The sequence below is a fragment of the Odontesthes bonariensis genome, chromosome 6 (assembly GCF_027942865.1).
Source record: "Odontesthes bonariensis isolate fOdoBon6 chromosome 6, fOdoBon6.hap1, whole genome shotgun sequence".
Classification (NCBI taxonomy): Eukaryota; Metazoa; Chordata; class Actinopteri; order Atheriniformes; family Atherinopsidae; genus Odontesthes; species Odontesthes bonariensis.
Window position 1 is genome coordinate 18,866,174 of NC_134511.1, and position 16,052 is coordinate 18,882,225.

Sequence of the window (16,052 nt, forward strand, 5' to 3'; positions counted from 1 at the left end):
AGCAATACAATGTAACTTCTCAAAAAGCCCATTAGGGAGCTCCCCCTACAGGCTTGGAGGTAATGTACGGTTACGACACTGTCGTAAATACAACACCCTTTCGCGGCTAAACCTAGCGAAATCAGTTGAAAATAGTTTTCCTCAGTTATAACAAACTAGCGAGTCACTTTCCGAACACAGTGAAACATCAAGCAAGTACAACACAACACAAAGCATGGCAGCAAATAAGCTACTTACTAATTCAGCAGAAAGGTGGCTAGCTATGAATCGAACTTGTATCCAAATGTTTCTTTCAGCTCTCGCCAACGAGTAAAAGCTGTTCCGAGAGCAACTCTAGTCCGGTCTCTTGCTTTGTTGGCCTCTCTCGGCCTCTCTCTTTCTCTTCCTTGCTTCATCAGTCAACGTCTTCTTCCGTTTCTTCGGTGCCTCTGCCATGATGATCGTACTGACAATGTTGCGCTAGCTTAGCCTTATACCTGGGAGCGTGAGAGGGGTCTATTTGTTTTTGCGGTAGGTGTGCCAGAAAGCAAGTCGAAGTACTTCTGCTCAGCTCCCGGGCCGGTCCAGCAAAGTTACATAGCGCAGTTATTCCAACTCAGACCCCCGAAGGGCATAGGAGACAGGCCAATCGTAATATTAAAACTCATTCTAGCCGCACAATTTTTTTCAAGCTGTTATTTTAAGGTAGAAATGTTACATAGTATTGCTTTAATTAAACCTTTTCAAACTAATTGAATATTTTCATGTGACTGATTATAGTGTCTGTGTCGCAGTCATTTTTGCTTATTGTAATTTGGGACAATCTAAATATGTTTTAGCTTGTCAGTTGATTTCACGTGTTTTGTTTACACAGCTCTTAAGGGGGATTTTCAAGCTTTTTCTTTTTTCTTTTTTTGTTTTTAAAGAGGTGTGGTGTCAGTCTTTCAGTGCAGCTGAGTTCAAATAATCCTCCCACAACCCTCAAGTGGGAGAAACGAGCCATTGAAAAACACAGATTGTCTCATTGTTATTCCTGGGAGTATTTGCATTTGTTTATAAATTCTGCTCTCAGCACCCACTGAAACTTACTGCAGGGGGGGATGAGTGTGAAACCCCTCACTTGGACAGATCCCTTTCCCAGTTTAACATTTTGTCTTTGGTACCAATTAAAACGTGAAATATTTAAAAAAAAAAATACAGCACATTATGGTTTGCCAGTGTAATGATATGATGAGTCTAATTTCTTCCATAGCCTTGTTCAGGTTTTCACCTGAATCAGTAACCTTAGGACATGAGGAGGGAAGTAGAAAACAACAGCATTAGGCTTTATGGGTTTTTCCTATTTTTTTTTTTCATTCAGTATTTTCTATTGAAACCACTGATTGATTACGTTTGTATGAGGTGTATTGTTCTGTCCCAAAGTTGTACATAGTTTTCGATGAGGTATCACTACAGAATGACTTACAACAGCTCAGACCTTGTTGGACGACAAAATCAGCCAATCAGCGAGCAGAGGGCGGGGCTGGCTGTAAGGTCCCACCCACGGGGGATGATAAGAACCAAGGAGACCGGAGACCCGCAGAGTGTGCGGCGTCAAACACACCTGCTGGGATGTAACAGGTGGACCCGAAGTTTGGGAAGATAATTCGACGGACCAAGAGGGTTTTCGCCGGGTGTTGCACTGAAAGGTTGGTGAATTACTGGGCTTTCTTGCTGACAAATGTTTGTCACAGAAAGGAGCGTGGAGACTGTGAGATTTAAGAAAAACCTTCAGTCGCCGGGTTCGTTACGTAGATGGATGCTAACGGTGGATTCAGAAATGGCTCTTTCTGACTACTGCGATGTTGAGGACATGGGCTGAAAGTACTTTTTTTTTTCGTTTTGATACTTGTTCTAACCACCTGAATAAGACTACTAAGACTATATCTTATCGGTAGCCTTGTTTGTGTGATTACAATTTTGACCAAGAGGGTTACTAAGTTGTACTCTTGTCCACTTTTTTATTATTGATTTGTTTTTTCCCCAGTTTTTTTTTTTTGTTGTCTGTGAATCTATTGTACAGTACACAGTGACAATGTGTGCCATGGGAGTAACAGCATTTACATCATGAATCGTGATGTAAATGTTAATTGGCGTGTCAAGGCTTGCCATTGTGTTCATTAGTACAGAGACTCCAGACAACCTTGCCTTTTTTTTTTTTTTTTTTTTTTTTTTTTTTTTCTCCCCTCTTTTTAATCGTAATGAATTGCCCATGCTGTGTTGTAGTTCCTGTTGCTTTCAGGTAGACACACCTTGAAAACCTGTCATGGAGGGTTTTGTCCAGTATACACCTAACAGACGTGGGGTGTTGCAATGATTTACAGTTACTCACACAACTGGCTAAACCATGTTCCGGGAAAAAGAAGTAATACAACTGAGTATTGTCATTTTGTTTTATTTCTAGTTGTGAGAGAAACATTTTTCAAGTTCCCCATGGCACTTTTCCCATAGCATGCTGTCTTAAACCAGTCGGGTACTGAATATTTGCCTCACTGAGCCCGAGACTGACCCTGACAATCTCCCAGGCTTTACCACATGAAATCTTCTTTACACATTACACGTATTTCGACTTGGCTCCATCGATCAGACTGTTGGGTGAGAATTAAGTGCTGTGCGTAATCGCAATACAACCAAAGTGTGAAATTTTATTGTAGAGAAGCCTTTCTCTTTGTGAAAGTGGAAATGCTGCGTTTTATGTCTATGCCTGAATGCTGGGCAAGATTCAGGGGAGGGGGAGGGGGGGGGGGGGGGGCGTGATGTTGAAAACAAACACTATTGTAAGTTGCTTTTCTGATAAATTTAGAAACTGCTGCTCATTGGACCCCCTTCACACACTTGGCTTTGTCTGCCTTTGGTGTTTAAAAGGGCAGCAAAGAACAGACGGGTGACCGTATTTTCTCATTTAGCCTAGTCTCTGATCCAGTTCAGGGGCTTGTGTGTCTGGCTATATGCAGCTTATAACCCCAATCAATCAGACACTAGTAATACTTCCTGAAATGAGGTGCCATTCGCAGGAGGAAGTAGGCCTCTGTGCCGCATGCTTTTGAGCAGATTGGGTCACACTAGTTTCTCAGCCTCTTCGAGCCCTACTTCCTGTTTAATCTTTGTAAGGGACAACCTGGCAAAGATGTAGCATTTCCCCTACTTTATTAGCTGAAATGTTCATGCATGTTTCGCAGAGCTGCCAAATAGTGGGACTTGCCGTCCTAGAGTACAAATATCACTGAATAATTCTGCGCTGGGCTCTTTATCCAAATGTCAGTGAACTTGTAACAAAAAACTCCCATTGTAACCTTTTTCCTTTTCTCCTCCTAGGTGAACTACAGGGATATTGTCTGAAAATGGAGTTTGATCATATAAAGTCCACCGCTGCCCTCATTTATGATGAGTTCATCCAAAACGCTGGTGAGTCTGACTTTAAAAGAATTCAACGTGACTTATTGGCAGATTTATAACGCACAGCATCATCATTCTGGGTCAGTTGTTGTTGGGTTTTTGTGAAAATATGAATCCGTACTCTTCCGTGTATGTGAGCGTTACTGATCTCACTAACCTCTTGTAGATTCTCGGACGGCGAGCTGGCTGCTTATGTCATCTCCTCTCCCCCAAACGATCATCATCGCTGCGTACATTTACTTTGTCACATCGCTGGGGCCTCGAATAATGGAGAACCGCAAAGCCTTTGACCTGAGAGGAGTCCTCATCATCTACAACTTCAGTGTGGTGGCTCTCTCACTCTACATGTGCTACGAGGTGAGGTTACAGATCCCCAGCGTCATTGGATTGTTGTATTGTTCACACTACACAATGCCGTTTGCTGGTGTTCGGGGCTTTTGAAGTCATAGTTACTATACATGGCTGATCTGCCACCAGGGGTGACACGCAAGTGAAACATCAGAGGCATTGATGTTCTCACCAACGATAAATAATTCTGTTGAGTTTCCTGAGCATATTGTAGTTCAAATCGTGGAGTGTGAACATGTTTTGCTTCAATTAGTGTGAATCTTCAGTGGAATTTGTGTTGCTGAAATTGGCCTTTAATCTTAAGCTTTCACACTACAATGCATAGCGCAGGCTTACAATGAACGTGAACACCAGCACGTCTTTGTCTCGGAGCCATGACTCGTATGTGGGGTAGTCTTGTTTTGATTTTGATTTTTTTTTTTTTGTCTAAATGGACTCTTAAACTGACTTTAAGCCAGATCAGCTGTTGTAATTCCTTGTCTGTGCACATTATTCTGTAAATGCTGCTCAAGAACAGCTTCATGTAACTTGATCTTGTGTCACACATCCCATGTCAAGAAATGCATCATTTTATTATTATCCTGAAATTTTGACTGTATTTTATTTATTTTCTACTTAATCATAAATCTGACACTTGACCTGAGTGTGCCATCCATAGTTCCATATTTATTTAAACTAAATGGCTAATTTTTGCAAAATGGGGAAGGTTTCCTGTATGGCAGACCTTCTGTTGATGAGCTAATACTAACCTTATACATTGAAATGGATTCCAAATATGAGTTCCACTTTTTTTTTTTTTTTTTCGTTCCCATTTGCCCATGACTAACTGCACTTGTTTCTTTCAGTTTGTGATGTCTGGATGGGGAACGGGATACTCATTTCACTGTGACCTGGTTGACTACTCGGATTCACCACAGGCTGTGAGGGTAAGTCGGTCCTTCACATACACGCTTCTGTGCCTCCCTCTTCTTCTGTGATCGAACTGTCAGTTCCATATTTTATAGAACCTGAACTTAAATTTCGTGTCTCTCCTCTAGATGGCGGCAACGTGCTGGCTTTATTACTTCTCAAAGTTCATTGAGATGTTAGACACTGTAAGTGGCACTATCTGTTTCTTATGAAAGTGACTTAATTTCTAGTTTGCACAGTTTACAGAAACTGAGCAGTTTCCCCTGCCCTCTTTAAATGTTTTTTTTTTTTTTAAATTAAACTCTTTCAGATCTTCTTTGTGCTGAGGAAGAAGTACAGCCAGGTGACATTTCTTCATGTCTACCATCACTCCATCATGCCCTTCACCTGGTGGTTTGGAGTTCGTTTTGCTGCAGGTAAGCTCCCTTCCTCCCTATCATGTCCTAACGGTGGTTTCTGTGACACTGACTGAATTTCTTTTGACACTTTTCTGAGACTATACCTGATACTCTTTCTTATTTCAGGCGGACTGGGAACATTCCATGCCTTGCTTAACTGCATTGTCCACGTTATCATGTACACATACTACGGACTGACTGCCCTGGGCCCCAGTTACCAGAAGTATCTGTGGTGGAAGAAATACCTAACAACCATTCAGCTGGTATGTCAAGTGGTCTGGCTTTTTAGTGTCTCATGTGAATATCATGTGTGTTGCATTGTGGCAGCTGACGTCAAATCTTTGTGTCTTTGTTTCTCCCTAGATCCAGTTTGTTATGGTGACCAGCCACATCTCCCAGTACTTCCTCATGAAGGACTGCCCTTACCAGTTCCCCATCTTTATCTACATCATTGGCCTGTACGGCCTGATTTTCCTGTTTCTCTTCCTCAACTTCTACTACCACGCCTACACCAAGGGCAAGAGGCTGCCTAAAGTGCTGCAGAATCAGACATGGTCACACCACACCAACGGAATTATGAATGGAAACACCAACCACGAAAAAGATCAGTGACGCAAGACTCTGGGTTTATCAGAGGTTTCGGGGTTGACCTCATTTACGCAAGCAAACCACTGCGGTGGTCTGAGATTCAACCCAAACTGGTTTTTTGGACTATTATTGGTTGCTCATTTTACTGGCAACCATGAAAGACAATCCTTAAATTATGACCAAAGTTCATGTTTATCTAGTTTACTGACCCAAGCTGAAGTGTTTTATTTAGCCTTTTTCTGTTTATTCTGGAGGTAAAGACCAAGTCATGCCACAACTGTTTCTTTAAAAAAAAAAATAAATAATAATAATCCATTTTCTGCCGCAGTATAGTTAAACGACATTAACTCAAAAAAAAACAAAAACATTTGTACTGGCCATTGGGCTTCACCTATGGTGGGACTGCTGCTGGGCATTCAGCTGTACAGTTGTACTGGGCTTCCTCAGAACTTCTAGTTATATGATCATTTTTACTTTTGTGACTTGATCTTACTTCTCAGAGGTCTTTACGGAAATCCAGCTGAGGTTTTTAAAGTTGTGCACTGAAACGTTTAGGGTTGTTTATTTTCAGTCGGCCTCACGTGATGTCAAGTGTTAAGTCGTCATCGTTTTGAAAATGGGGTCGAGGCTACACTCATCCTGTCATTCAGGTCTTTAGTTAAATGGTCTTTAGAACAGTTTTTTTTTTTTTTTTTTTTGTCGTTGTTTACTTTAGATTAAGCACACTCACCTTCTTTTCCATGGCGTTCACAACTGCTGCTGATGGTACAGACATGCAATGAAAAGAGCGGTCTTCACACTGATGTTTTAATCCCTGCCTTAATTCTCCTATGAAGCAACGTTGTGACACACATGCCAGATAAAACATGATGAACCACTGTGGTTCTTTTAGGATCCAAAGCAGACCTTAGTCTTCTTCCTGACTGAGACATATTGCCAAATAACACTATTACAGAATTCAGTACGCACAATTGGCAGTGAAGCTGTTCACTCAGAAGCAGAGTGAGCAGCCTTGCCTTTTAAGCAGTGTGCTAAAAAGGTTTTCAAAGGGCTGGAGTCTGTGCCTTTGGCTCTGTGGTAGTTTTATATTGGATGTGATCTTAAATTGGAAAGTTAAGCCAAGTCCGCTGGTGAATGAGGACGCAGGATTGTGCTTTTTTGGAAATGATTCCACCTTTTTATCAGGTGCAAACACATCTCATGGTTTACCGATTTAAGATGCTTATAAATGTGAGGAAATATAGTCATCTTTTTTTTTTTTCTTATAATATTGTAAAGAAATGTGATGTTTATATTGTATTTTATATGTATTTATATGAAAATAAATTCTCAATGTACTTTGAAAATGACTTTTTCCGTCTGATGGTAGAAATTTTAACCCAAGTGAAGTTGAAAATGAGCAATGCTGAAAGTGGAACTTTACTGCAAAGTTTGTCATTTACTAAACTGACATTAGTAACAAGCTCATGTTACTTTGATTTGTTTAATCTGAGAGTTGCTTAACCTTAGATTGACAAATTAATGCAATTTTAGATTCAAAGGTAGAAGTTGCTTTTGAGAACTACAGAAATCACCTATTTTAGCCTTTACTCTGTAAAAAATCTCTGGACCTGGCTGTAAAGAGTTCTTTTGACCAGCAGGAAGTGCTCTTAAACAGATAACTGCTAATGAGGACGTCACCAGTAAAACGGATACTCTCCTAACTATAAGTCCAAAAAAAACCCACACACGCGAATGTCACCCTTGCTTAAGTCAGTTTTGGGAAACTCGCATAGCACTGACTTCCCTTCTATATGGTTCTCAGTTTCTGCAAGATAATGAGTTCTGAAATGCATTTTTCTGTTTGAAAACAGTGGTTTCCCAAATACAGTGTTTCCAACAGATTTCCTGTGTCCAACCACAACTTCAGTTGATGTCAAAGGATTCGGGGCAAGGTTTTCATCACATTAAATGCAATTTCTTAACCACTAGAGGGGCGTTCACACTTAATGGAGACTAATCGAATGTGAATCCAGCGACACGAGAGATTTGGTTTTCCAGCATATGCGTGTGCACAGTAAACTAAATCTGCATGAGAAAACTTGATGGATAAATATCCTGCAGAGCTCATGGCTGCCCTTGAGATGAACTGTGCAGTGTCCATTCAACCTGACAGAATTCGACCATTTCTGCAGAAAAGATAGAGTTTCAAAGCACTGCGCTACTAATGCTGATTTGGAAGACAAAAGTGCTTTTAAAAAAAAAAAGAAGCTGCAAGTTCTTTAAGAGATCTGTTGACCAGTGTAGAAAATGTCACGTTTAAGCTATTGTCACACATAAAACCATAGAGGGGGATTAGTACTTACATGCTCTGTGTCTGTAGAGCAGTCACAACATCAAACCAATTAACTAGATAAAAGCTTCCTTTCATACATAAGATAATCTAATGTCAGCACAAGATCTTACAAAATTTTAAAGAGGGTAGAACATAAATGCTGAAGCTGAATGTTTGAAAAGTGAAATGAGAACAGGCAGCAGGACGGCCCGACCCTTGGAGGGCACGGATGATCGCTCTACACCATGATGAATTCCAGCAACGCCTGTCTGTCTCCAAGCCACCCTCACAGGTTTTTTTTTCTCCTGGTTTTAGTGCGTGAGAGGCTGCTGCTATATCTAGGTCATTATCGGGATGAATGTGTGAGACAGCACATCAGTTCAAATATGTGTAGCACACATTAAGGCAGTGATTGAGTGACATTCGTCCACCTTAAGAGATGTGAGGATTTTTTATTTTTTTAAGTAAGACAGACGGGAAATCTTGTTGCAGCGCTTTCATTGCACAGAATTAGTTTGTTGAGGATCAGCAGTGGAGGCAAAAATGATAATTAGACTTGCTGTCGATTCCTGCCATTCAAATTTTAGACAGTTGTGTTTGTGGAGTAAAGATACCTCTGATGTGTCTAATGTTGCAGTGTAAGTTTAAGGTAGGCCTGATTGTGAAAATAAAGACTTTATTCCAACAATATTTTACGCATTTGTCAAACTGACTCCATAAATATGTTTAACGCAGTCCAATTGGATTTGTGCAGTGACATTATTTTCTCCGCTCTAATTTTCTTTCATTTCAAATGAACCATTAAATGCGACGTTCCATGGTTACAGTCATAGTTAGTCACCCAGAAGTAAAAGACACTTATTAGCTAAGTAGTCATGATGGTTAAGAAATTGGCTGAATGGGGATGTTTTTAGAATTCAAGCTTGTGATAAATAAACCAAAACTCTGTCATGAGAGACTCGTTGGATGTTGCAAATATCAATAAATAATAACTTGGGTTCCCTGCTGCCTGAACCTGCAATAAACGATTTTTCGAGGTCATCAGAAACAACCTGTTGACTCATAGATGCTTATATTCACATCAAGGAGAAGCAAAGTGACATCTGTTTTAATACTGAGGTCTGCTTCTGCCACTCTAGTTGATAAAAATGTATCCTTTAAAATGTGTTAATCTTTTGTTAAGGAGTTTAGAGCTGCCCTCTATGTCAGTTGTAATACCGAAACAAAGAGCTGAGAAATGCTTTTTTTAAAAAGCATTTTTTAAAGCATTGGACAACTGAGGGGAATTCAAGTAGTGATGTGATACAACATTAATATAAAACCATTAATCACAGCTGCTTTCATTTAACAGAGAAATGTTCATTTTGAAAGCAAGTTCCCCGAGCATTAAACACAGATATTGTTCCACAAAGGCTGCATCACAAAAAAGCTTTCCTGTCCACTGCATTGATGACCGTCCAGAGGGCTAGTGAGGCTTTTAAAAAGGCAGAGTCACTCCACAGAGGAGGAGCTGATCGCAGATAAGTGAAAAAGAGCAAGCTCGAAGGTAATTGCTGTCTTATTGGGCACTGTAACTCACCCGTCTGTTTTTTCTATCAGTACAAGTCGTGACTACAGTTTGCAATGAGAGCATGTCTCCTGGTAGTCTTTTCAAAGGGGGGGCAGCACGCTGAAAAATCTCAAGTCAAGGACACAAGCGTGAAAAATGAAATGCACTGTCTCTGAGCAGGAGAGCAGAGTCTGCTGGATCGGAGATGAGATCACGAAAAGAACACGGATAAACAAAAGAAAGGAGGCCAAAACTCAGGCTCTGACTTAAACCCCTTTGACATGAGGAGTTTTAGTGGAATGGCTTAGTTGACGAAGGTGATTTAAACCCAGAGATATAACCATGGCAAGCAATGTAAAAGGTTGTCTGACAATAATTATTGGTGTTAATAGATAATTGCGGGTATCTGGTTATACTTATGAAAACGTAATCCTCCTCTGTCTCCTATTCTCCTCCAGTTAAGATCTCCTTAGTTTTAAAAAAAGTAAGGATAAGTATGACTAGGCTTACTAGGATTAAATGACATATAATAGTAATGCGCTCAGGGCTGCTGCTTGTACCACTCTAACAGAATTTGCTCTTATTGGTAATTCCTTAAATTTGGAGACGTCACAGCGTGTAGTTGATGTGATTAGAGCAGGGCGTGCTCAGTTCAAATGTACCATGGTGTCTATTTTTGTTGCTGGTAAATCCAAAGAAAGATTGAACTTTTTAAAATTGTCATGACAGTCACCACTTACAGAAAATCTTTCAGTTTATGACACTCTTATTGATTTGTCTCCCCAAAAGTCTAAATACTAGAAAATCATCCCTGTGGTGACTTTTAGAAAGTCCCACAACAGTGCTTTTACAGTGCTTTTATGGAAAAAATGAAAATGGTTTGGTTACTCCCAACAACATCCACCTTTTTTTCCTTTTTATATTTCCAACTCTCCTCTTCTCCTTTAGATTAGATAATGTTTAACCAAATAATACAAAATCTAATTAGGCAACAATGGTCCTATAAGGAGGTAAGGGGAGAAAATTACTCACAAGAATGTCCTAGCAAATAACACAATGTTGTACACAATCTCCTAACATTTTATTTGAGCAATGTTAGAAATGCATAGCTTGTTGGCTGGCAAGAGAAGTGGCTTTAACAAGAGTAGCTGGTGAACAGCTGCTAGGTGGTGGCCAACATCCGAAGGGTCCCTTTAGAGCTGCGATGCTGGCATAACTAACCATGGATGCCAGATGCAGATATGGCTGTCCATTGGCACTTGCTCGCGGCCTGAAGCTACTGATGGCTGCTTGCTTGCTTTATTGGCCAGGGAGCAGTGCATTTCAAATAGGCCTACTATTGAAAGTGATAGAAAGTGATGACCTTTCAGATTCTCCCACTTGCATGTGATCTGTTGCTTAGTTTGCTTCTGTGTTTACACTTTCTCCTGATGGCTTTCACTAGCTTCTCATTTAATTGGTTCCTCATAACATATGTCCATTACCAGTAAAACTCCACCCAGCAAGTAGTCCACCAAGGAGTGGTTCCTCCAGTTTCTTAAATGGAATATATGGCTGTCTGGCCTAACCCTACTGAGACTGTAGTGTAGGTGGTGCTCTGCAGATTCAAAGCAGATATCCTCAGCCATAGCATTAGTGGCGGAATTTGTATGTATAGGATATGTCTTGTAGCACGTAAAAAAAAAAGCATCTTATGTTTACAAGTTTAAAAACTTGATTTTAGGCAGATGGTGATCTGAATACATTTCCGAATTTAATTTCATTCAACCTTGCAGGTTTTGTGCATTTTCTGTGCACCTACACTTTTACATCATCAGATAGATAGTTCTAACTATGCATTTGTTCCTTTTGACAAAACTTTCCAGCACACAGTGTCCTCTCACCTCACATCATGAAGAACACCTCTGTCCCGCTCTGTGACGCTTGCTGTCAACAGCTTTCGCAGTTAGCGAAGTTAGAGCAGTGAAACAAATATATGTGTTTTGGACCAACGGATGAATTCCACTTCTGTTTCCATTCCATTCAGCAGCTCTTTATCATCAGGGCCAAAGCAGACTTATTGATCACTCGTTTGTCTTCAACATGGTTTCAGTTGAGTTAGACTGGTCTGCTGTCTGTACATGTCATCAACTGCTTCCTGTCGTATCTGGCAGGCAAGGTTTTTTATGTGACCTATTTTTCAGTTTTTCATATCTTCAAGGAATTTCCACCCTTATATCCACCAGGCTTTACAGATTAAAGAATAAATGACTTCCTCTTGCTTTGACTATTTGCAGATGTATACACAATTCTGTTCATTTCCTGCTGTTCAACCAGTGTACAACATTTTGCAGCGACAGTATGAAAAAAGGACAAAGTGCAGAACGTTTGAAAATATTACTATCATATTAATTCATCCACTCCTGTGTGTTTGACAGACCTTTGTCCCAGCTAGTAGTCTTATAAAGAAGCGCTCTGCTTGGCTTGGTTGGCTAAAACCCTGCCTGTTAACCTGGCTGCTCCTGGCAGTGTTTACCAACTCTGCTGCCTGTCTGTCTCAAATGAGAAATTAAAACCATTAAATAAAGGTTTCTATCTGCTCTGTGAAAAGGGCTGGCTGTCACAGTTGTTCAAGCTCACAGTAAATGTTTGACCACCGAGAGAGATGAATTACCTTTATTTATCCGAGCGTTTTCATTCAGGGAGCAAGGGAAATATGACCTCAGAATGAACTCTCAGAGGTATGTAACGGGCAGCTTGACTTGATGGAGTGTTTAGTGAGGTTTTAGCTCAGAGGTTTGTTTATCCTTGCTGTTGTTGAAAATAATGTTTAAACAGTATAAACTATATGAGCGATGTGAAATTTTCAGTGATTTGTGTGGATGACAGCCCTGAACTGAAAATGTTCCAATGATATACCAAAGGACGGCAGATAGGATTGGCAACAGTTGCCTAGAGGGATCTCTCACAAGGTGCACGCCTTAATTGGATTTAATTAATTCTGATGCTTGTCATGCATACAGTAGGTACTGCTTTGCACTCCCTGATGCCCCCTAAATTGGTTGCGGGCTTAATTGTGGTGCATGTTATCCAACTGAATTCAGAATTATAAGAACCATCAAACCCTTATTACACGTGGTCGACCACACACTGATCACTGCCCTACTCAACATAAAATGGTTGTCGAAAATAAAATACCACACTTGTGATAGAGAAAAGACAGCTTAAAGTCCCACCCGATTCAAGTCTTTACAAAGGGGAAAATCTGTCTTGCCCCAACACCAAAAAGCAAAAAAACAAACATTTTCGGAGTGTGCTGTAATAAGCGATAGCAGTAACAGCTAAATGAATATATGCTTTAAGTAATGCAAAAATAGAGCAGATATTCAATTGCTCTGCAAAACGAGCTAAAACTGTCAATATGTTGTTAGGAACATTTGCTTATCATACATTTCAGAAAATGCAGCTTGCCTTGTGGTCACTTAAGCAGAACTCCAGACACATCTGTTTGTGGTGTATAGTAAAATATACCAAACTCAAGTAACTCATGCGTTCTCTTTATTTCACAAGTTATTATATTGCGCAAAAGAAATCCTCTGAGGACTAAATGAGCTGTCAATATTAATCTTTTTACTTTTCAGGATCTCAAAAAGTAATCCCCTATCATCCCTCCTTTAATAATATCCTACATTAATTTGACTGATACAAGCACCAGTAAAAAAAAAAAGGGATTTGCCAGCACAGAGAAAAAGGAGTAAGCGGATTTGACAAATCATCTTTTTAAACAGCTTCTCGAAAAACTAAATCCTGACCAATTAATCTTTTGCAAGATAAACAGTTTCCTCCTCTTCCTCTTGTAAGCTACGTTTGTAATGGAAATGTTTCCACAACTTCTCTATTCTTATTCCCTCATACTATAAATATTATACCAATTCCTTCCACTTTGTCACACTCCATGAGTTTGTCCACATCCATGAGAACTTCCAGCAGAAGGAGGAGTGGCTGGAGCACTAGAGGCACGGGATTGGTCAAAAGGAAGAAAGCAATCTTACGTGATTGGCTGTAAGCTTGGGAGCTGCGAGCAAAGTTCCCTCCTTATTCTAGAGAGCATCAGTAAGCAGCAGAGTAGGACTTGCTGTGTCTGAGATGCACACCAGATATTTTTGTTTGTTTTATGCTCTTTTGTTGGGAGAGTATACAGAGGACACTGTCCTTGAGGTGGATAAATAATATATCTCTGGAACTTTCTGAACAGAATTCAAGGTAAGGTTTTTTTTTTCATTGTTTGTTTTCTTGCTGTCAGTTCGTATTGACAACAGCAGCAGCTGTAGTAGTAGTAATACAGTGGCTTGTCTTTCTATTAAGTTGCTGATGAAGCAAAAGTGACTCAAGGACATCAGCAAAAATGAAAGATAAGGATACAATGTGACAGCAGGTTTCCTAAGAGACACTACAGCAACTCTTCGCCACAGTTTTTAATAATAAATTAGAAGTTGTGTGTGCATGTGCAAGTCTGTGCATACAGAGTAGGCACAAGCGTTTGTGTTTACTGGAGTGTACGCATGACCATTCTGTGCGTTTGAAAGATGCATAGAAAGCAGCCTTTTTCTTCAGGTCAGGGAGGGGTGCAGTGCGACTTCACAGTGACCAACCTCATCAGCAAACTTGTCACTGCAATGCTTTTCATTGACAGAGGCGCTCAAGGACTCCCCTCCCAAAATCTCCTGGTGTGACTTTCAGGCTGCAGGGTGGTGGTGGTGGCAGCGTTGGTAGCCGGCTATAAATAGACCTGCTCCAAATTGTGCTGCAGTCACACATAAATTCAGAGGGAACAAGAAATGACACAGCCATTGTTTGTATTACAGTTGTGAGCACTCGGGTGTCTTATTTTGGCAAAGTAAATATAACTGAGTGTCGTAAACACAATCCAATGAAAGTGTAAGTCAGCAGGTGTAGCATGTGTCTGCCTGTGCGAGTTTTTTTGTCCTGATGTGCTGTATATGTAGGCTGAAGTGTGCAAAAAGTGCCTGCAGGTGTCAAAGTTTTTTCCTGTTTAACTGCCACATGAAAAGCTCAGTTATTCTCCATATTTCTGTTTAAGAGTGCTGCCTCTACTCTCTTGATTTCCATAAACACACTTATCTGAATGCTAGTCAAAGCAACTTACTATAGAGAGAAGCAGATGTCTTTGTGAATTTTTGGAGCTCAAACAAGGGGCATGACGTTTTGGGATGGTGTGCATTCACATATATAAACCCAGGAAGAGTCAATTTAAAAGTTGCATCATTCTCACACAACGCTACACTTTTATTAGATCCAGAGGGTTTAATGGTCAGCCAGCCGACCACCTAACAAACACATGGACCTGTTTATGTTTAATATCCCAGCCCCCACACCCCTCAAACGTGAGTCATGACATGGTCATAGCATTGTTATGACATCATGATAGCTAGTCTTCTTTTCTTTGTTCAAAACCATCTTATGATGAGAAGTTAATACTGGAGTCATGCATCTGACAACAAACAAACTGCTTTCTTTGGTCCTTCGTACAGTAACTCCTAAGCAGGGGAATTAGCCTGTGGCTTTCAATATCTACCTGCCTGTCATCGAGTTCTCCTTTATTGCGTCGGAGAAAACAGGGAGCCTTGTGTAGTACCTGACCTCTACTATGCAAATATACTGCCAGATTACCAAAGAGCACAGCACTCAACCTCCACGTGGAAAAAACAGTGAGATGCCAGCAGTACACTATGCCCATTGTTTCAGGTGTGCATCACCTGAGCACTGTAGCTGCAAGACTCAGACCTGCAGTACATGATGGGATTTGTCCTCCTCAGTGAAGCACTCAGACCAAGTCCGACTGAATAACTAATATAAAAGCTGAATCAACAATGGCTGCTTAAAAGCCACGCTGCACTGCAGAAAGTGATTGAGGCAAACATGACATTTTTATTCTTACAGGCCTCAGCCTTTATCTGTGTTGTTGATTTGAGCCGGGTCTCTGTCCTTAGCAAAGAGCAGTGCTGTATAATGAGGCTGACTCAATGTAAAATCTTTGTAAAGCACAGAGGCAAGAAGCATCTGCACGGGCTACTTATGTCTTTGTGTTAGTTCGCCTTCTAAAGAGGTCCCCCTGTGTTGCTTTTGAATTCACGTGCGCCATGTGCAAAAATCTGATCATTCTATATGACCTTAACTTGAAGTGACAATGTCAACTCAAATGTTTATCAGACTATCCAGTACAGAGATGACTCTGTTTGCAACAAGTTTTTAGAGGTGAAGGTTCAGGGGTCAAGCAACAGTGGAGGACTGCAGCGGCTGGTGCCAACAAAGTTAAATGTCACAGGTTTCCCTCAGCTGTTCTTGGCATTTTCTGAGTGCGACTTAATGGAAAATTATATAATTTGCTTCCCAAAGCATATTCATTATTGTAATAAAGGCAGTGTTTGTTTTCCTCAGTTTTTCTGGCAAAGAGGAGCAGGCGTAAGTCCTCCAAAGCTCTCACGCTGAGGTACTGCAAACATAATGCATACATACACACTGACACACACAC

The 16,052-nt window shown here is 40.5% G+C and overlaps 2 protein-coding genes across 2 annotated transcripts in view; both read left to right on the forward strand.

Annotated features, from left to right (window-relative positions):
- The first annotated feature begins 756 nt into the window (after positions 1 to 756).
- elovl7a (ELOVL fatty acid elongase 7a) lies at positions 757 to 6,995 on the forward strand. Its single transcript, XM_075467757.1, has 8 exons — positions 757 to 1,667; positions 3,334 to 3,423; positions 3,581 to 3,771; positions 4,608 to 4,688; positions 4,800 to 4,856; positions 4,982 to 5,087; positions 5,196 to 5,332; positions 5,433 to 6,995. The coding sequence occupies exons 2-8, from the start codon at positions 3,360 to 3,362 to the stop codon at positions 5,679 to 5,681; spliced, it is 885 nt and encodes a 294-aa protein (XP_075323872.1). The 5' UTR covers positions 757 to 1,667; positions 3,334 to 3,359; the 3' UTR covers positions 5,682 to 6,995.
- Positions 6,996 to 13,695: 6,700 nt separating this feature from the next.
- Positions 13,696 to 16,052, forward strand: part of pde4d (phosphodiesterase 4D, cAMP-specific) — a 213,732-nt gene continuing 211,375 nt past the window's right edge. Inside the window, exon 1 of the mRNA XM_075467762.1 lies at positions 13,696 to 13,762. The gene's annotated coding sequence lies outside the window, so the exon portion shown is untranslated. The remainder of the gene's footprint in view (positions 13,763 to 16,052) is intronic.

Coding starts and splice junctions, on each gene's coding strand:
- elovl7a (XM_075467757.1), top strand. CDS start 3,360: ATGGAGTTTGATCATATAAAGTCCACCGCTGCCCTCATTTATGATGAG. Junction 3,772..4,607: donor CACTCTACATGTGCTACGAG/GTGAGGTTACAG, acceptor TGTTTCTTTCAG/TTTGTGATGTCTGGATGGGG. Junction 4,857..4,981: donor TCATTGAGATGTTAGACACT/GTAAGTGGCACT, acceptor AAACTCTTTCAG/ATCTTCTTTGTGCTGAGGAA.